Source organism: Oncorhynchus keta, chromosome 35 (genome assembly GCF_023373465.1).
Source record: "Oncorhynchus keta strain PuntledgeMale-10-30-2019 chromosome 35, Oket_V2, whole genome shotgun sequence".
NCBI lineage: Eukaryota > Metazoa > Chordata > Actinopteri > Salmoniformes > Salmonidae > Oncorhynchus > Oncorhynchus keta.
Genome location: NC_068455.1, coordinates 11932410 through 11949422, shown reverse-complemented (window position 1 = coordinate 11949422; position 17013 = coordinate 11932410). Strand labels below are relative to the sequence as shown.

The 17013-nt window shown below is 42.5% G+C and overlaps 1 protein-coding gene across 1 annotated transcript in view; it reads right to left on the bottom strand.

Annotated features, from left to right (window-relative positions):
• Window positions 1-7413: 7413 nt before the first annotated feature.
• LOC118369113 (potassium channel subfamily K member 2-like) overlaps window positions 7414-17013 on the bottom strand; it is a 26162-nt gene continuing 16562 nt past the window's right edge. The window contains exon 8 of the mRNA XM_052495824.1: window positions 7414-8701. Within this exon, the coding sequence (XP_052351784.1) occupies window positions 8351-8701 (351 nt within the window). The 3' untranslated portion in view covers window positions 7414-8350. The remainder of the gene's footprint in view (window positions 8702-17013) is intronic.

Sequence of the window (17013 nt, the reverse complement as noted above, 5' to 3'; positions counted from 1 at the left end):
TATTTTAACTTACGTACATTACACCACTGCACTCAGGAACATTTAAGCATTCCCATGACATGATGCAGCCACCACCATGCTTGAAAATATGAAGAGTGGTACTCAGTGATGTGTTGAGTTGGATTTGCCCCAAACATAACACTTTGTATTCAGGACATTTCACTCTGTCAATTAGGGTAGTATTGTGGAGTCATTACAATGTTGTTGATCCATCCTCAGTTTTCTCCTATCACAACCATTAAACTCTGTAACTGTTTTAAAGTCACCATTGGCCTCATGGTGAAATCTCTGAGCGGTTTCCTTCCTCTCCGGCAACTGAGTTAGGAATCACGCCTGTAGTGACTTGGTGTATTGATGCACCATCCAAAGTGTAATTAATAACTTAACCATGCTCAAAGGGATATTCTATGTCTTCTTTTCTTTGTTTTACCCATCTACCAATAGGTGCCCTTCTTTAGGCTTGCTATAACAAAGGGGTTGAATACTTACTGAATCAAGACATTTCAGCTTTTCATTTTTAATCAATTAGTCAAAAAGAATCTAAAAACATGATTCCACTTTGACATTATGGCATAGGCCTGCGACACAACATCTAAATTTAATCCATTTGTAATTCAGGCTGTAACACAACAAAATACGGAATATATCAAGGGGTGTGAATACTTTCTGAAGGCTCTGTAAGGTTAAAAAGCAGCTTTTTTTGTGTGTTTTCTGTTTTGCAATGGTGACCATACCGGTCATTAAAAATATCAATGCGAGTAGACCACTGATTGGCCAGCTCGTCCTCCTCAGGAGGATGACATCATACAAGTTCGAGGTGGGTTTTCAATTGTTTTCTTTGCTTCTCCAATTTATGCTTTGACCACAAAAACGACTATATGAGTTAACAGAATATTAACTTTAAGAAGTACAATTTTCACTTGACATTTATTTTAAAATTCTCAGCCTCATGGCAAAGTGTGTAGTGTAGCAGGAAAGTTGCTTTTAAACTGCAAAATGTTCTCATACTCATAGCAAAATATGATGAATAGCAGAGATGACCTATAATTTAAAAAAGCACATTTGTCTCTCTGCTCCATGGCAAAATTTGTAGAATAGTATAAAACAACACATGTTGAAATGCAGGAAGTTGTGCATTCCCAAAAAAGGAATGCACAGGCTTAAGCTCAGCAGGCTAAGACAGTCTTGTGGGGGTAGATGACAGACCCAGTTGATCACACCAGACTTGTCCACTCTCTTCCGTTGAGCTGTTCCTCCTTCCACCTGAATGGACGCTCCTTTCTATAAGCACCAACATTACGATCCGGATCTCTGAATTGCCCTGTGAAAGCCTAACATTTTATAACTTAGCTTGTCATGTGAGCAATAGAATAAGATGCCTAATGATGCCCACCTGACCCCGATTGTGATTTATAATAGACAGTTTTTGGATTGCGTTAACAACAGTAATTGTGTGAGGGTGGGGATGCAGGGTTGTGTCCCAAACAAAACAACTACCAGTGTACTTGCTCTAGTTCCTCAACGGCACAGCTAGGAGATATCAAAAAAGCACCTTATAGTTGAACAATCTTCTTTGAGTAATAAAAATTGGAATTACGTAAGAACTGTGCACATTCTGGAGAGGTGTGGGGCCAGCAGATAGTCCTCTCACTCAAACCCTTGTCATTGTTTCGTCTTACAGTATGTTGCACCTTACAGTATGTTGCACCTTACAGTTTGTTGCACCTTACAGTATGTTGCACCTTACAGTATGTTGCACCTTACAGTATGTTGCACCTTACAGTATGTTGCACCTTACAGTTTGTTGCACCTTACAGTATGTTGCACCTTACAGTATGTTGCACCTTACAGTATGTTGCAGCCCACATTTTCCAGGAATATTCTTACCATGTTACTGAATGTATCCAGAGTATTTTAGATTTCGTTAACAAATGCGGACAGTAAAGCACAGTAAATGTAAAATGCACATAAAATCAACAGTGTTTGGATTCAGTCTTGTGTCATTTGAACTGTTGTGTCCTAAACTTTGGTCTAATAATTTTCATATAATATCCATATTGTTACCTTTCAATTGTTACCATGTTTATGTATATGCTTTTCCTATTTCTTCTGTAAGAAACATTTCAATGTATCTCTATCCATAGAGGACAATTCCCATTGGTGTAAAGGGCTTCAGGTGAGACAGTCGTCTATTCGTTTCCTGTCACATATGTACAGTTGAAGTCGGAAGTTTACATACACATACATGACGTAAGTAATTTTCCCAACAATTGTTTACAGACAGATTATTTCACTTATAATTCCCTGTATCACAATTCCAGTGGGTCAGAAGGTTACATACACTAAGTTGACTGTGCCTTTAAACAGCTTGGAAAATTTCAGAAAATTATGTCATGGCTTTAGATGCTTCTGATAGGCTAATTGACATCATTTCAGTCAATTGGAGGTGTACCTGTGGATGTATTTCAAGACCTACCTTCAAACTCTGTGCCTCTTTGCTTGACATCATGGGAAAATCAAAAGAAATCAGCCAAGACCTCAGAGGTCTGGTTCATCCTTGGGAGACATTTCCTTGGGAGACATTCATTTCATTGCAGCATCATGTGGGTGTGCTTTGCTGCTGGTGCACTTCACAAAATAGATCGCATCATGAGGACGGGAAAATTATATGGATATATTGAAGCAATATCTCAAGACATCAGCCAGGAAATTAAAGCTTGGTCGCAGATAGGTCTTCCAAATGGACAATGACCCCAAGCATACTTCCAAAGTTGTGGCAAAATGGAATGCGATGAAAGAAATAAAATCTGAAATAAATCATTCTCTCTACTATTATTCTGACATTTCACTTTCTTAAAATAAAGTGGTCATCCTAACTGACCTAAGACAGGGAATTTGTACTTGGATTAAATGTCATGAATTGTGAAAAACTGAGTTTAAATGTATTTGGCTAAAGTGTATTTAAACTTCCGACTTACTACTTTCAACTGTAGGTCATAATAACTTTTCTACAAACAGATTTAGCAGCTGAGTGATTGTTATGCAGTGATACCGCTGTGGGAACTAGGATGGCACAATAACATCCTCTGCTCTGTCACACTGCCATGCATATCTGTGCTGTATGATGTGCAGGGTTGGGGTCAACAGTTGGCACAGTTGGTAGAGCATGGCGCTTGTAACGCCAGGGTAGTGGGTTCTATTCCCGGGACCACCCATACGTAGAATGTATGCACACATGACTGTAAGTCGCTTTGGATAAAAGCGTCTGCTAAATGGCATATATTATATTATATTATATTAATTTCATTTCAATTCCAGTCTATTCAGAAAGTAAACCAAACACTAAATTCCAAAATGTTCCTTGTTGAAAAGCATTGAAGATAATAGGAATTTCAGTGTACTTCCTGAATTGACTAGAATTCAAAATGGAATTGGCCCTGACGCTCTGTGTGAATCCGTGCCTGCCTGTGTGTAGTAGGTTGATATGGATTAATATCCGTGGGCTGCTGTATCTGAGGCCTGGGTCTGCATACCGTCTGTCTGTCTGTTGACTTTGGCCACCCAGTCCAGCTTACATAACATCACCTCACACTCCAAATGGCCCGTTCTGAGGACAGACAGTATGTCCCAACCAGAGACTTAGTTTGGGGGTGTCTCTCCGCTCTCATCATCAGATTAAAGTGATAGTCCACCCCGAAACAAAACCCTGTCACAACTTATCATACCTCAAAAAATATGGTCTCGAGTCCATATCCCATGCTATCTGTTGTGTAGATACTGTAACAGGAGAAATATGCAGGCTTTTCATACCAATGAAGGGGAAAGTTGGGCACCATCTGATTCCATTATATTTTGAGATGAGCTATCGTTGTAAAATGATAATGAAGCAACCATCACATACTCATCCACATGAAACCTCAGTTATGTTGTCTAAATGAACAAAACCACTGACCTCAAGTTATATCAATAGATGTCATATGGCTGGTGAGTGTTTTTGAATGAGGCAGTAAACAGAAGAATTGAGAATAATGTATATTTTCAAGCTATTAGATATATCAAAAAGTAAGAAATCAGTTCTACAGACTTGTTCTACAGATGTTTTTTTTTCAGAATCAACGTTTATCTGTGGATGACAAAGTCTGGGCCGAACAGCCAGAGCGCCAACAGTGTAGAATAAAATAAAACAAAGAAAATAAAGATGAACAATCATAAAAGAATTCACATATCTGGTGTTGTATTTGCAGAATACTTAATAACAATTCATACATGTTAATTAATAGCCATCAGTAACCCATGTTAGAGTCAAAGCTAATGATACTGTAATAATAGCCAGACATGGGCCAAATACACAGTTCATATGCGCTTGATTTAGCTTGTCTGGCCCAAGCTCAATAATGGACTATAAAGGAGCCTAACGTTCCTCCTTGTAGTCCAAGGACCTTTCATGTTCTGTTTAAAAGGGGGAATTGGCTCTGGCAGCCAAAACAACCAAATACTCCATCTAAATGCGAATCGATTCTCAATTGCGGTACAGTTCAGGAAATAATAAAGCCAGCTACTTTCATATCACATCAAAAATTATTTCACAAAAATGCTAAATATACACTTTACTGTAGAGTATTTTAACTGGTTTTACCACAGTTTGGAGCCGAAAGTATTTTTCATTGACAACACATTTATGAGTGACTGTCTTCCGTTTAGACAAAGGTGTTCAGAGAAACAGATAGCTAATAAGCACAGGTAGTTAACTCTGTTTTCCATAAACAAACTCTGTAACATGGATATAAGGCTGTGCGGGAACCCTAACCCTATAAAAAGTCATTTAACCTTTTGTTTTTTGACAATTATTTCTCGCTGTTATGAAAAATGCTATACTTATGTTTCCAAAACCATACCACAAGCAATTAATGTTAACGTTTTGAGCCAGTGTCGGCCTTTCTTAACAAATGTCTTCCTGCCAGAAGATACTATCGTAAATAGGCGCTAAAGCTAGTTAGCGTCTATGAAAAGGACTAGTCCAGCCCAATGGAACCTATGGAATAGTCCCAAGTGCAAACTCTGCGTGCTAGCCATGATAAATCAAATGCACCTCAAGTATTTGGAACAAAACAAATGCATATTGGACCCAGGCCTGACAGTAACACAGACAGAGAAAAGGCAAAAGACCAAGCCACTACTATGGCACAGCCGTGGAAACAACAAGCAACACATCGTCAGGACCGGAATCACTTCTCCCCAGGCTTGTAAGACCATGGCTGTGTCCTAAATCATGCCTACTACTTACTACAACGACATACCGTGTACTAATACTAGTAGTACATACTATTAAGAACATGCTGTTTAGTAAAAACATATGCAGTAAGCAACAAATAACATACTGAGAAGACGGCATCTACTTCCTTGTTACCTTGTTATCTTACCTTGTCATTTGTTCATTTTAGTTGCGCCTCTATTATTCTGATTATCGGCTGTTGTCAAACACACGTGAGTCGGGAAATAGGATTCTCTTCCTCACTAACGTGCAGCGAATTCTACTCAATGAAAAGCCGAAATTAGTATAACATCCTGGCATTTATTATATCATACTAATTTTTCGAAATCTCAAATACTATAAAATGTTCTATTTCCTCATACCCAAAAAGCATACTACAGTATTTACAATGCAAGTATGGGTATTCAGACACGACCCATGTTATTACAGTACTTTATTGTTCTCTATCCCCCTAACACACTCTCCTATAGATGCACTCTCGATTTTACCTTGCTTCTCACAGCAGGAAATGGGAATTATGTGGATCACAATTCATGGACATTTTTGTAATTAATGGACATAATCATAATTGGATATGCTGAGACGAGCGGTTGATACATTTTTCATTAGGGCAAATCTAGTCTGACATTTTAAAGTGGAAATTCCAAACTTTAGACCTTAAACCTTGAATACAATATAATTAGCATTTCCTGCTGCACAGGAAAATGATCAACGACGCCAGACCAATCAAATTAAGATAGCAGGTCTGTATATCTCTCTACAACCTAATAACTAATGGTGTTCAGTCAGAGATAGTAGCGCTCTCTGAAATGATCGTTTTTTGTGTCAGGGATTTCACATACAGGATCTGTTCCAATATCCACTTTAGCATCTCGCCAGACAGTTATTAAGCTTGCATTCTAGTTGGGATACAAGTGTGGACGTTGGAACGGTAGCCGTGGTTTCACACTGGTGCTAATGAATTCCAACACAGCTCTGTGGACTGCGCGCCAGACAGGCAGCAACATCGCTAGAGAGAGAACAGTTACAGGTTATCTCCGCATAACGATGATACCAAAGCCTTCATGGTGAAAGGGTTAGCTGTGAAAACAATAAAAATGTTGTAACTTTAAACACAAGCGGTAAAATAAAAGTGCATGTTGAATGGCAGGTGTACACAGGGTGTGTGAGAGAGAACCCCTCAGGTGTATGTGTGTGTGTTTGTGAGTGTGCGTGTAATGCTGAATGATTTCATGTGTTGGTGTTTTTTTGCCTGTAAAAAACTGTGTTTCATCAGCTCTTTGTCCGTTTGTAACGTTTCAAGTAACATTCAAAGTCATCTGGCCTGTGTATCCGTCTGCAACACATCCAATTCAATGTAACAGAGTTCATCCCTGTACAGGGAATCCGGGACTCAAACCCACAACAACACTTATGCACTCAAGTCAACAGTGTTACTGACAGAGCAAGATGCTGACCAGCTTGTCACTGCGAGCGACAGTTGCCTAGATCTCTGGGCGGGTGACGTCACTGCATGATGGCTAGCTCTCACTAGCTAGTTCACATCGGCTAGGTCAAACCCCTCCCCCCCTCCTCCTCCTCCTCCTCCTCCTCCCTCCTCCCCCTCCCCCCCCCTCCCCTCCCCTCCTCCTCCCCCCCCCCTCCTCCCCTCCCCCTCCCCATCCTCCCCTCCCCCATCCTCCCCCTCCTCCTCCCCCCCCCTCCTCCTCCTCCTCCCCTCCTCCCCTCCCCTTCCCCCTCCCCCTCCCTCCCCTCCTCCCCCCCCCTCCTCCTCCCCCCCCCCCTCCCCCTCCTCCTCCCCCTCCCCCCTCCTCCTCCTCCCTCCTCCCCCTCCCCCTCCCTCCTCCTCCTCCTCCTCCCCTCCTCCTCCTCCTCCTCCTCCTCCTCCACCTCCTCCCCCTCCCCCTCCTCCTCCTCCTCCTCCCCATCCCCCCCCTCCCCCCTCCCCTTCCTCCTCCCCCCTCCTCCTCCTCCTCCCACCTCCTCCCCCTCCCCCCTCCTCCTCCCCATCCTCCTCCTCCTCCTCCCCCCTCCCCCTCCCCCCCCCCCCCCCCTCCTCCTCCTCCTCCTTTTTATCTCCTTCAGATTTGGCATTAGCTCTGAATACGACAACATAATATTGAACAGAACTGTCGATTTAGGAAATGTGTCAAAGCAAGGCAGCCATTTTTTGTCATCATGGCGAGGGTGAGTTTTGGTTCACATTGATGTTGCATGTACTGTTGTAGGACATTTTGATAACACAAATAATTGCCACTTATGTCAAAAGACATAAGCCTAATTTTTTTTCCCAATGTTAAAATATCTGTCCTGAAACAGTCCTAGTGGAGTGAAGCATCCATTTGATGCTCCAAACTCACAGCATCCCTGGAGCAGCTCGGAAGACTACAGCCACGTAGTTTTACAGACAAACTGTCTCGTTGTTTTAAATGACAAGAGTGAGCGTTATGACCGACAAGAGAAATCATTGTCTGTTCATTCACATGGTAGAAAAGGACTAAGGCACCGCTGTGGTTCCTTCAGTAGAAAAAAAACCCTGAGCGGTCCGGTTCTGGTTAACAGTCAGGGAAAGGTTCCCTCTTGGAAGCCTTTAGAACCCTTTAGAACCGAACCATACTCTGACTCAAGGCATAGAGACATACTAATAATACTCACTGATATTCCTCATACATTGGCAACATAATAAATTGAATACATAAACCAAGGTTCTGTCCTAAGTTATACCCTATTTCCAATATAGTTGACTGCTTTTGACCAGAACCCTATGAGGTTATGGCCATTAAGTAGAACACTATACAGGAAATAGGATGACGATTCAGCTTTGCCCTGACCTTACCCTGACCTTACTCCCCAAACGTGACTCTTCTATTCAGATACATCTGTTCACAGTTCACAATTCATGTTGTTATTCGGTTGTAGTTCAAAATCAAAATGCTTCGTAATTGATTCATAGTGTTATATTGTTATATAGTCCGTCATAAGGGCAGTTGTTTATCAATGACATCATCCACTTTGTGCTGAAAGATGGCTGCCATTGGTTGTTGTAACCAGGTGGGCGTGGCTTGTGCTGAAGCAGAGTCAGAGGTGAAAGGTTGTGACCTCTACTTGAGGTGTAATAGCAATGTCACCTCTCTTAGGGTCCACCCCCTTCCCGTTTAGGAACGGACTTCCATTTTTGTTGGTAACAGGCGGGGACACCGGCTCCTTCTCCCGATCCAATTCATTGGTGAAGTTGACGGACATCTTCCTTTTGGGTGGGGTGAGTTCGGGGTCAGAGTTTAGGCCCAGCTCGGATGACATTTTGCTTTTGATTGACGCGGCTCGCTGGAACTTGTCGTAGACCTCAACGCTGAGGCGACGCCTAGTCTCCTTGAACTCTGCCGAGACGTTAGCCGTCCACTCTGCTGCGTGAGCCCTGATCTCCCCTACCTAGAGGGAGAGAAATAAGGGAGAGGGTGGAGAGGAGGGGGAGAGATAAGGGGGAAAGGAGAGGGAGAGGAGGAAAGAGGGGAGAGATGAGGGGGAGAGAGGGACAGAGATGAGGGGGAGAGATGAGGGGGAAAGAAAGGAGGGGGAGAGAGGAGGGGGTGAGGAGAGAGATGAGGGGGAGAGGAGGAAAAGGGAGAGAGGAGGGGGAGAAATGAGGGGGAGAGATGAGGGGGAAAGACGGGGAGAGAGGGGGGGAAAGGAGGGGGAGAGGAGAGAGAAGGAGAGGAGGGAGAGGATGAGAGATGAGGGAGAGAGGAGGGGGGACAGAGAGAGAGAGAGAGAGAGATGAGGGGGAAAGGAGAGGAGGGGGGAAGGAGAGAGAGATAAATGCTGTGTGAGACTGTGCTGTTCTCATCATATCCAGGAAGTCACCTGAAAAAGATGAAGCTGTAGTGGATAGCAGACGTTTTAAGGGCTCCTGTTCTGCTACTGTTTTTTTAACATAATGTCTCCGGCATCATTTCCTATGACCGAAAACGGCTTCTGGACATCAGAACAGCGATCATTAACCTTGATTTGGATTCAAATGTCTACTTCAACGAGTCGGCAGCTCTGGACGTTCTGCTTACTCCTGACTAGTCCCTAATTACTCCAAAGAGGAAGCATCGGTAAATCAAAAGACAAGTGAGGCGACCTCCTATACTCGGAAGCGGTGGATGGTGGGCACGCCTCCTGAGTCGGACTAGAAGTCCACTCCGAATACTTCTTCTCCACCGGCGGCATCTTGGAACAGCCTCTGCGATAAATTCAATTGCCCTGGGCTGTACGAACAAAGGATCCAATTGGGGAAAGTGGTATTCCTAGTCTTAATGCTGGTTAGTTACCACTGCTCTGATTTCCAAAAGTTATTTCCTGCTGTATGTAATAACACAAAAAATATTCTGGGCTAATCATGTAAGAAGAAACACACCAAAAAAATGTAAATACTGCAAAGTTGCCTAGGAGCTAGAAGTCACAAACAACTGTGTGGCTGCGACACGACTTCAACACCATCATTAAATTAGCTGACTTCATGACGGTGGTAGGCCTGATCACCAACGACGATAAGACAGCCTATAGGGAGGAGGTCAGAGACCTGACTGGACAACAACCTTTCCTTCAGCGTCAGCAAGACAAAGGAGCTGATTGTGGACTACAGGAAACGGAGGGCCGAGCACGCCCCCATCCACAGGGCTATAGTGGAGGGTATTGAGAGCTTCAAGTTCCTTGGTGTCCACATGGTCCACAAACACCAACACAATGCCTTATCCATCTCAGGAGGCTGAAAAGATTTGGCATGGGCCCTCAGATCCTCAAAAAGTTCTACAGCTGCACCATTGAGAGCATCTTGACTAGCTACATCACCTCTGGGTATGGCAATTGCTTGGCATACGTCCGCAAGGCGCTACAGAGGGTAACGCGTATGCCCCAGTACATCACTGGGGCCGTGCTCCCTGCCACCTATACCATGCGGTGTCAGAGGAAGACCCCAGAATTTGTCAAAGACTACCGATGCACCAAGTCTGGAACCAGCAGGACCCTGAACAGCTTCTACCTCCAAGCCATAAGACTGCTAAATAGTGTTGGGTTCTGTGAATATGAAATGTTACTTATTCATGTCACTGATGGAGGGCTAAGTTTGAGGGTCTACACCAGTAGTTAAGGGTTATAGGAGGAAGGTATATAGTGGGTGCAACTAAGCTTGGAATGTGTTGAGTGCAGGGAAGTGGTTACATGTGGCAGACATTGATAAGAGGAGACGGGTGGAGATCTTAGAAACTAACAATGTCACTGAGGGAGAGAGTTTACATTATGTCAGGATATGTTATTGTTAGCCACCAGGGATCCTCTGGGAGGAGAAGCGACACCAAATGTTGTTGTTGTTGTCTGAATTACAGCTGTACCGACCCTTTGGGTAGTATTAAACTTGGTTAAGCTTCTCTAGTGTCCGTGAGTTATTCACTCTGAAAAATTAGAACCTAACAATAGTTAACCAAATAGCTACGCAGACTATCTGCATTCACACGCCTTTGCATTTGACTGATCACATACACTACACTCTATATGTACATACCTAAATGACCTGGTATCCCTGCACAAAGACTCGGTACCCTGTGTAGATAGCCTAGTTAAGATAAGATATGCATATTATTAGTATATTTGGATAGAACACAGAAGATAATATATGCATATTATTAGTATATTTGGATAGAACACACTCTGAAGTTTCTAAAACTGTTTGAATAATGTCTGTGAGTATAACAGAACTTATGTAGCAGGCAAAACCCAGAGGACAAACCCTTCAGATTTTATTTTTTTGAGATCACTCTCTTTTCAACGGGATTTCATCGGGAATCCAGATTTCTAAGGGACCTTCTTGCCGTTCCTGTCACTTCCACTGGATGTCAACAGTCTTTAGAAATTGGTTGAGGTTATTCCTTTGTGTAATGAAGAAGTACGGCCATCTTGAACGAGGGTCACTTGAAGTGTACTGGTAGATAGAGGTGCGTGACCAGAAAGCAGCTTCAGTTTGTTTTCTTCCTGTATTGAACACAGATCATCCCGTCTTCAATTTTATCCATTATTTACGTTAAAAAATACCTAAAGTTGCATTACAAAAGTCGTTTGAAATGTTTTGGCAAAGTTTACAGTTAACTTTTGAGATATTTTGTAGTCACGTTGCGCAAGTTGGAACTGGTGTTTTTCTGGATCAAACGAGCCAAATAAATGTACATTTTGGATATATATCGACAGAATGAATCAAACAAAAGGACCATTTGTGATGTTTATGTGACATATTGGAGTGCCAACAAAAGAAGCTCGTCAAAGGTAAGGCATGAATTATATTTTTATTTCTGTGTTTTGTGTCACGCCTGCAGGGTTGAACTATGGCTTCTCTCTTTGTTCACGGAGGTGCTATCCTCAGATAATAGCATATTTTGCTTTCGCCGAAATGCCTTTTTGAAATCTGACAGGTTGGCTGGATTCACAACAAGTGTTGCTTTAATTTGCTATCTTACATGTGTGATTTAATGAAAGTTAGATTTTTATAGTAATTTATTTGAATTTGGCGCTCTGCATTTTCCCTGGCTTGTGGCCAGGTGGGATGCTAGCGTACCACATAGCCCGCCAAAAGGAGTAGAGGTCAGTCTGCAGCCGCCCGGCCCGCCACAAGGAGTAGAGGTCAGCCTGCAGCCGCCCGGCCCTCATTATTATCAAAACGTGTGATATCTTCTTTGGTTTAGTGGTTGTCAAAACATAGAGGAGAGTTATTGATAAAGTATTGATTGATTGATTGATATACAGTATATACTGCATATTGTATAATATACTCAGGGCGAAACAAGACTTGAAAGAGAGAGAAACAGAGAGACGAGGGATCCCTGGACTAGCACGCTGCAGACAGGGTTGGACGGCTCAAAGAGCATTTCAGGATAAGATGAATGTGATTGGCCTAATCAGATCTGTAGTGTAGTTCCTCTTTGCTGAGTTGGCGAAGGGGCTTGCTCTGCCTGGCAGATTAAATACAGTTCTTCACATGTAAGGAAGAGAAGGGGATGGGAGGAATAGGGGTAAAGATATAGAAACAGGAGAGGAATGGGGGAAAGAGATATAAACAGGAGAGGAATAGGAGGAATGGGGGGAAAGAGATATAAACAGGAGAGGAATGGGGGAAAGAGATATAAACAGGAGAGGAATAGGAGGAATGGGGGTAAAGATATAGAAACAGGAGAGGAATAGGGGAAAGAATAGAAACAGGAGAGGAATGGGGGAAAGATATATAAACAGGAGAGGAATAGGAGGAAGAAAGAATAGAAACAGGGAGGAATAAAGATATATAAACAGGAGAGGAATAGGAGGAATGGGGAAAGAGATATAAACAGGAGAGGAATAGGAGGAATGGGGGAAAGATATAGAAACAGGAGAGGAATAGGGGAAAGATATAGAAACAGGAGAGGAATGGGGAAAGAGATATAAACAGGAGAGGAATAGGAGGAATGGGGGAAAGATATAGAAACAGGAGAGGAATAGGAGGAAGGGGGAAAGATATATAAACAGGAGAGGAATAGGAGGAATGGGGAAAGAGATATAAACAGGAGAGGAATAGGAGGGAATGAGAGGAATGGGGGAAAGAGATATAAACAGGAGAGGAATAGGAGGAATGGGGGAAAAGAGATATAAACAGGAGAGGAATAGGAGGAATAGGGGGAAAGATATAGAAATAGGAGGAATGGGGTAAAGAGATATAAACAGGAGAGGAATAGGAGGAATGGGGGTAAAGATATAGAAACAGGAGAGGAATAGGAGGAATGGGGGTAAAGATATAGAAACAGGAGAGGAATAGGAGGAATGGGGGAAAGAGATATAAACAGGAGAGGAATAGGAGGAAGGGGGGAAAGATATAGAAACAGGAGAGGAATGGGGGAAAGAGATATAAACAGGAGAGGAATAGGAGGAATGGGGTGAAGATATATAAACAGGAGAGGAATAGGAGGAATGGGGGAAAGAGATATAAACAGGAGAGGAATAGGAGGAATGGGGGAAAGAGATATAAACAGGAGAGGAATAGGAGGAATGGGGGAAAGATATAGAAACAGGAGAGGAATGGGGGAAAGAGATATAAACAGGAGAGGAATAGGAGGAATGGGGGTAAAGATATAGAAACAGGAGAGGAATAGGAGGAAAGTAAAGATATATAAACAGGAGAGGAATAGGAGGAATGGGGGAAAGAGATATAAACAGGAGAGGAATAGGAGGAAAAAGATATAGAAACAGGAGAGGAATAGGAGGAATGGGGTAAATAGATAGAAACAGGAGAGGAATAGGAGGAATGGGGGAAAGAGATATAAACAGGAGAGGAATAGGAGGAATGGGGTAAAGAGATATAAACAGGAGAGGAATAGGAGGAATGGGGGAAAGAGATATAAACAGGAGAGGAATAGGAGGAATGGGGGAAAGAGATATAAACAGGAGAGGAATAGGAGGAATGGGGTAAAGAGATATAAACAGGAGAGGAATAGGAGGAATGGGGGTAAAGATATAGAAACAGGAGAGGAATAGGAGGAATGGGGGTAAAGATATAGAAACAGGAGAGGAATAGGAGGAATGGGGGAAAGAGATATAAACAGGAGAGGAATAGGAGGAATGGGGGTAAAGATATAGAAACAGGAGAGGAATAGGAGGAATGGGGGTAAATATATAGAAACAGGAGAGGAATAGGAGGAATGGGGGTAAAGAGATATAAACAGGAGAGGAATATGAGGAATGGGGTAAAGATATATAAACAGGAGATGAATCGGAGGAATGGGGGTAAAGATATAAACAGGAGAGGAATAGGAGGAATGGGGGTAAAGATATAGAAACAGGAGAGGAATAGGAGGAATGGGGTAAAGATATAGAAACAGGAGAGGAATAGGAGGAATGGGGGTAAAGAGATATAAACAGGAGAGGAATAGGAGGAATGGGGTAAAGAGATATAAACAGGAGAGGAATAGGAGGAATGGGGGTAAAGAGATATAAACAGGAGAGGAATAGGAGGAATGGGGGAAAGAGATATAAACAGGAGAGGAATAGGAGGAATGGGGTAAAGAGATATAAACAGGAGAGGAATAGGAGGAATGGGGGTAAAGATATAGAAACAGGAGAGGAATAGGAGGAATGGGGGTAAAGATATATAAACAGGAGAGGAATAGGAGGAATGGGGGAAAGAGATATAAACAGGAGAGGAATAGGAGGAATGGGGGTAAAGATATAGAAACAGGAGAGGAATAGGAGGAATGGGGGTAAAGATATAGAAACAGGAGAGGAATAGGAGGAATGGGGGTAAAGAGATATAAACAGGAGAGGAATAGGAGGAATGGGGTAAAGAGATATAAACAGGAGAGGAATAGGAGGAATGGGGAAAAGAGATATAAACAGGAGAGGAATAGGAGGAATGGGGTAAAGAGATATAAACAGGAGAGGAATAGGAGGAATGGGGGTAAAGATATAGAAACAGGAGAGGAATAGGAGGAATGGGGGTAAAGATATATAAACAGGAGAGGAATAGGAGGAATGGGGTAAAGAGATATAAACAGGAGAGGAATAGGAGGAATGGGGAAAAGAGATATAAACAGGAGAGGAATGGGGTAAAGAGATATAAACAGGAGAGGAATAGGGGAAAGAGATATAAACAGGAGAGGAATAGGGGAAAGAGATATAAACAGGAGAGGAATAGGAGGAATGGGGGAAAGAGATATAAACAGGAGAGGAATAGGAGGAATGGGGGTAAAGATATAGAAACAGGAGAGGAATAGGAGGAATGGGGGTAAAGAGATATAAACAGGAGAGGAATAGGAGGAATGGGGTAAAGATATATAAACAGGAGAGGAATAGGAGGAATGGGGGTAAAGATATAAACAGGAGAGGAATGGGGAAAGAGATATAAAAAGGAGAGGAATAGGAGGAATGGGGGAAAGAGATATAAACAGGAGAGGAATAGGAGGAATGGGGGTAAAGATATAGAAACAGGAGAGGAATAGGAGGAATGGGGGTAAAGAGATATAAACAGGAGAGGAATAGGAGGAATGGGGTAAAGATATATAAACAGGAGAGGAATAGGGGAATGGGGGTAAAGATATAAACAGGAGAGGAATGGGGAAAGAGATATAAACAGGAGAGGAATAGGAGGAATGGGGGTAAAGATATAGAAACAGGAGAGGAAAGGGGAAAAGAGATATAAACAGGAGAGGAATATGAGGAATGGGGGTAAAGATATAGAAACAGGAGAGGAATAGGGGAAAGAGATATAAACAGGAGAGGAATAGGAGGAATGGGGGAAAGAGATATAAACAGGAGAGGAATAGGAGGAATGGGGGAAAGAGATATAAACAGGAGAGGAATAGGAGGAATGGGGGTAAATATATAGAAACAGGAGAGGAATAGGAGGAATGGGGGTAAAGAGATATAAACAGGAGAGGAATAGGAGGAATGGGGTAAAGATATATAAACAGGAGAGGAATAGGAGGAATGGGGGTAAAGATATAAACAGGAGAGGAATGGGGGAAAGAGATATGAATAGGAGGAATGGGGGTAAAGATATAGAAACAGGAGAGGAATAGGAGGAATGGGGGTAAAGATATAGAAACAGGAGAGGAATAGGAGGAATGGGGGAAAGATATATAAACAGGAGAGGAATAGGAGGAATGGGGGAAAGAGATATAAACAGGAGAGGAATAGGAGGAATGGGGAAAGAGATATAAACAGGAGAGGAATAGGAGGAATGGGGTAAAGAGATATAAACAGGAGAGGAATAGGGGAAAGAGATATAAACAGGAGAGGAATAGGAGGAATGGGGGAAAGAGATATAAACAGGAGAGGAATAGGAGGAATGGGGGAAAGAGATATAAACAGGAGAGGAATAGGGGAAAGAGATATAAACAGGAGAGGAATAGGGGAATGGGGGAAAGAGATATAAACAGGAGAGGAATAGGAGGAATGGGGGAAAGAGATATAAACAGGAGAGGAATAGGAGGAATGGGGGTAAATATATAGAAACAGGAGAGGAATAGGAGGAATGGGGGTAAAGAGATATAAACAGGAGAGGAATAGGAGGAATGGGGTAAAGATATATAAACAGGAGAGGAATAGGAGGAATGGGGGTAAAGATATAAACAGGAGAGGAATGGGGAAAGAGATATAAACAGGAGAGGAATAGGAGGAATGGGGGTAAAGATATAGAAACAGGAGAGGAAAGGGGAAAAGAGATATAAACAGGAGAGGAATATGAGGAATGGGGGTAAAGATATAGAAACAGGAGAGGAATGGGGAAAAGAGATATAAACAGGAGAGGAATATGAGGAATGGGGGTAAAGAGATATAAACAGGAGAGGAATAGGAGGAATGGGGTAAAGAGATATAAACAGGAGAGGAATAGGAGGAATGGGGAAAAGAGATATAAACAGGAGAGGAATGGGGGTAAAGAGATATAAACAGGAGAGGAATAGGAGGAATGGGGGTAAAGATATATAAACAGGAGAGGAATAGGAGGAATGGGGGTAAAGATATAAACAGGAGAGGAATAGGGGAAAGAGATATAAAAAGGAGAGGAATAGGAGGAATGGGGTAAAGAGATATAAACAGGAGAGGAATAGGGGAAAGAGATATAAACAGGAGAGGAATAGGGGGAATGGGGGAAAGAGATATAAACAGGAGAGGAATAGGAGGAATGGGGGAAAGAGATATAAACAGGAGAGGAATAGGAGGAATGGGGGAAAGAGATATAAACAGGAGAG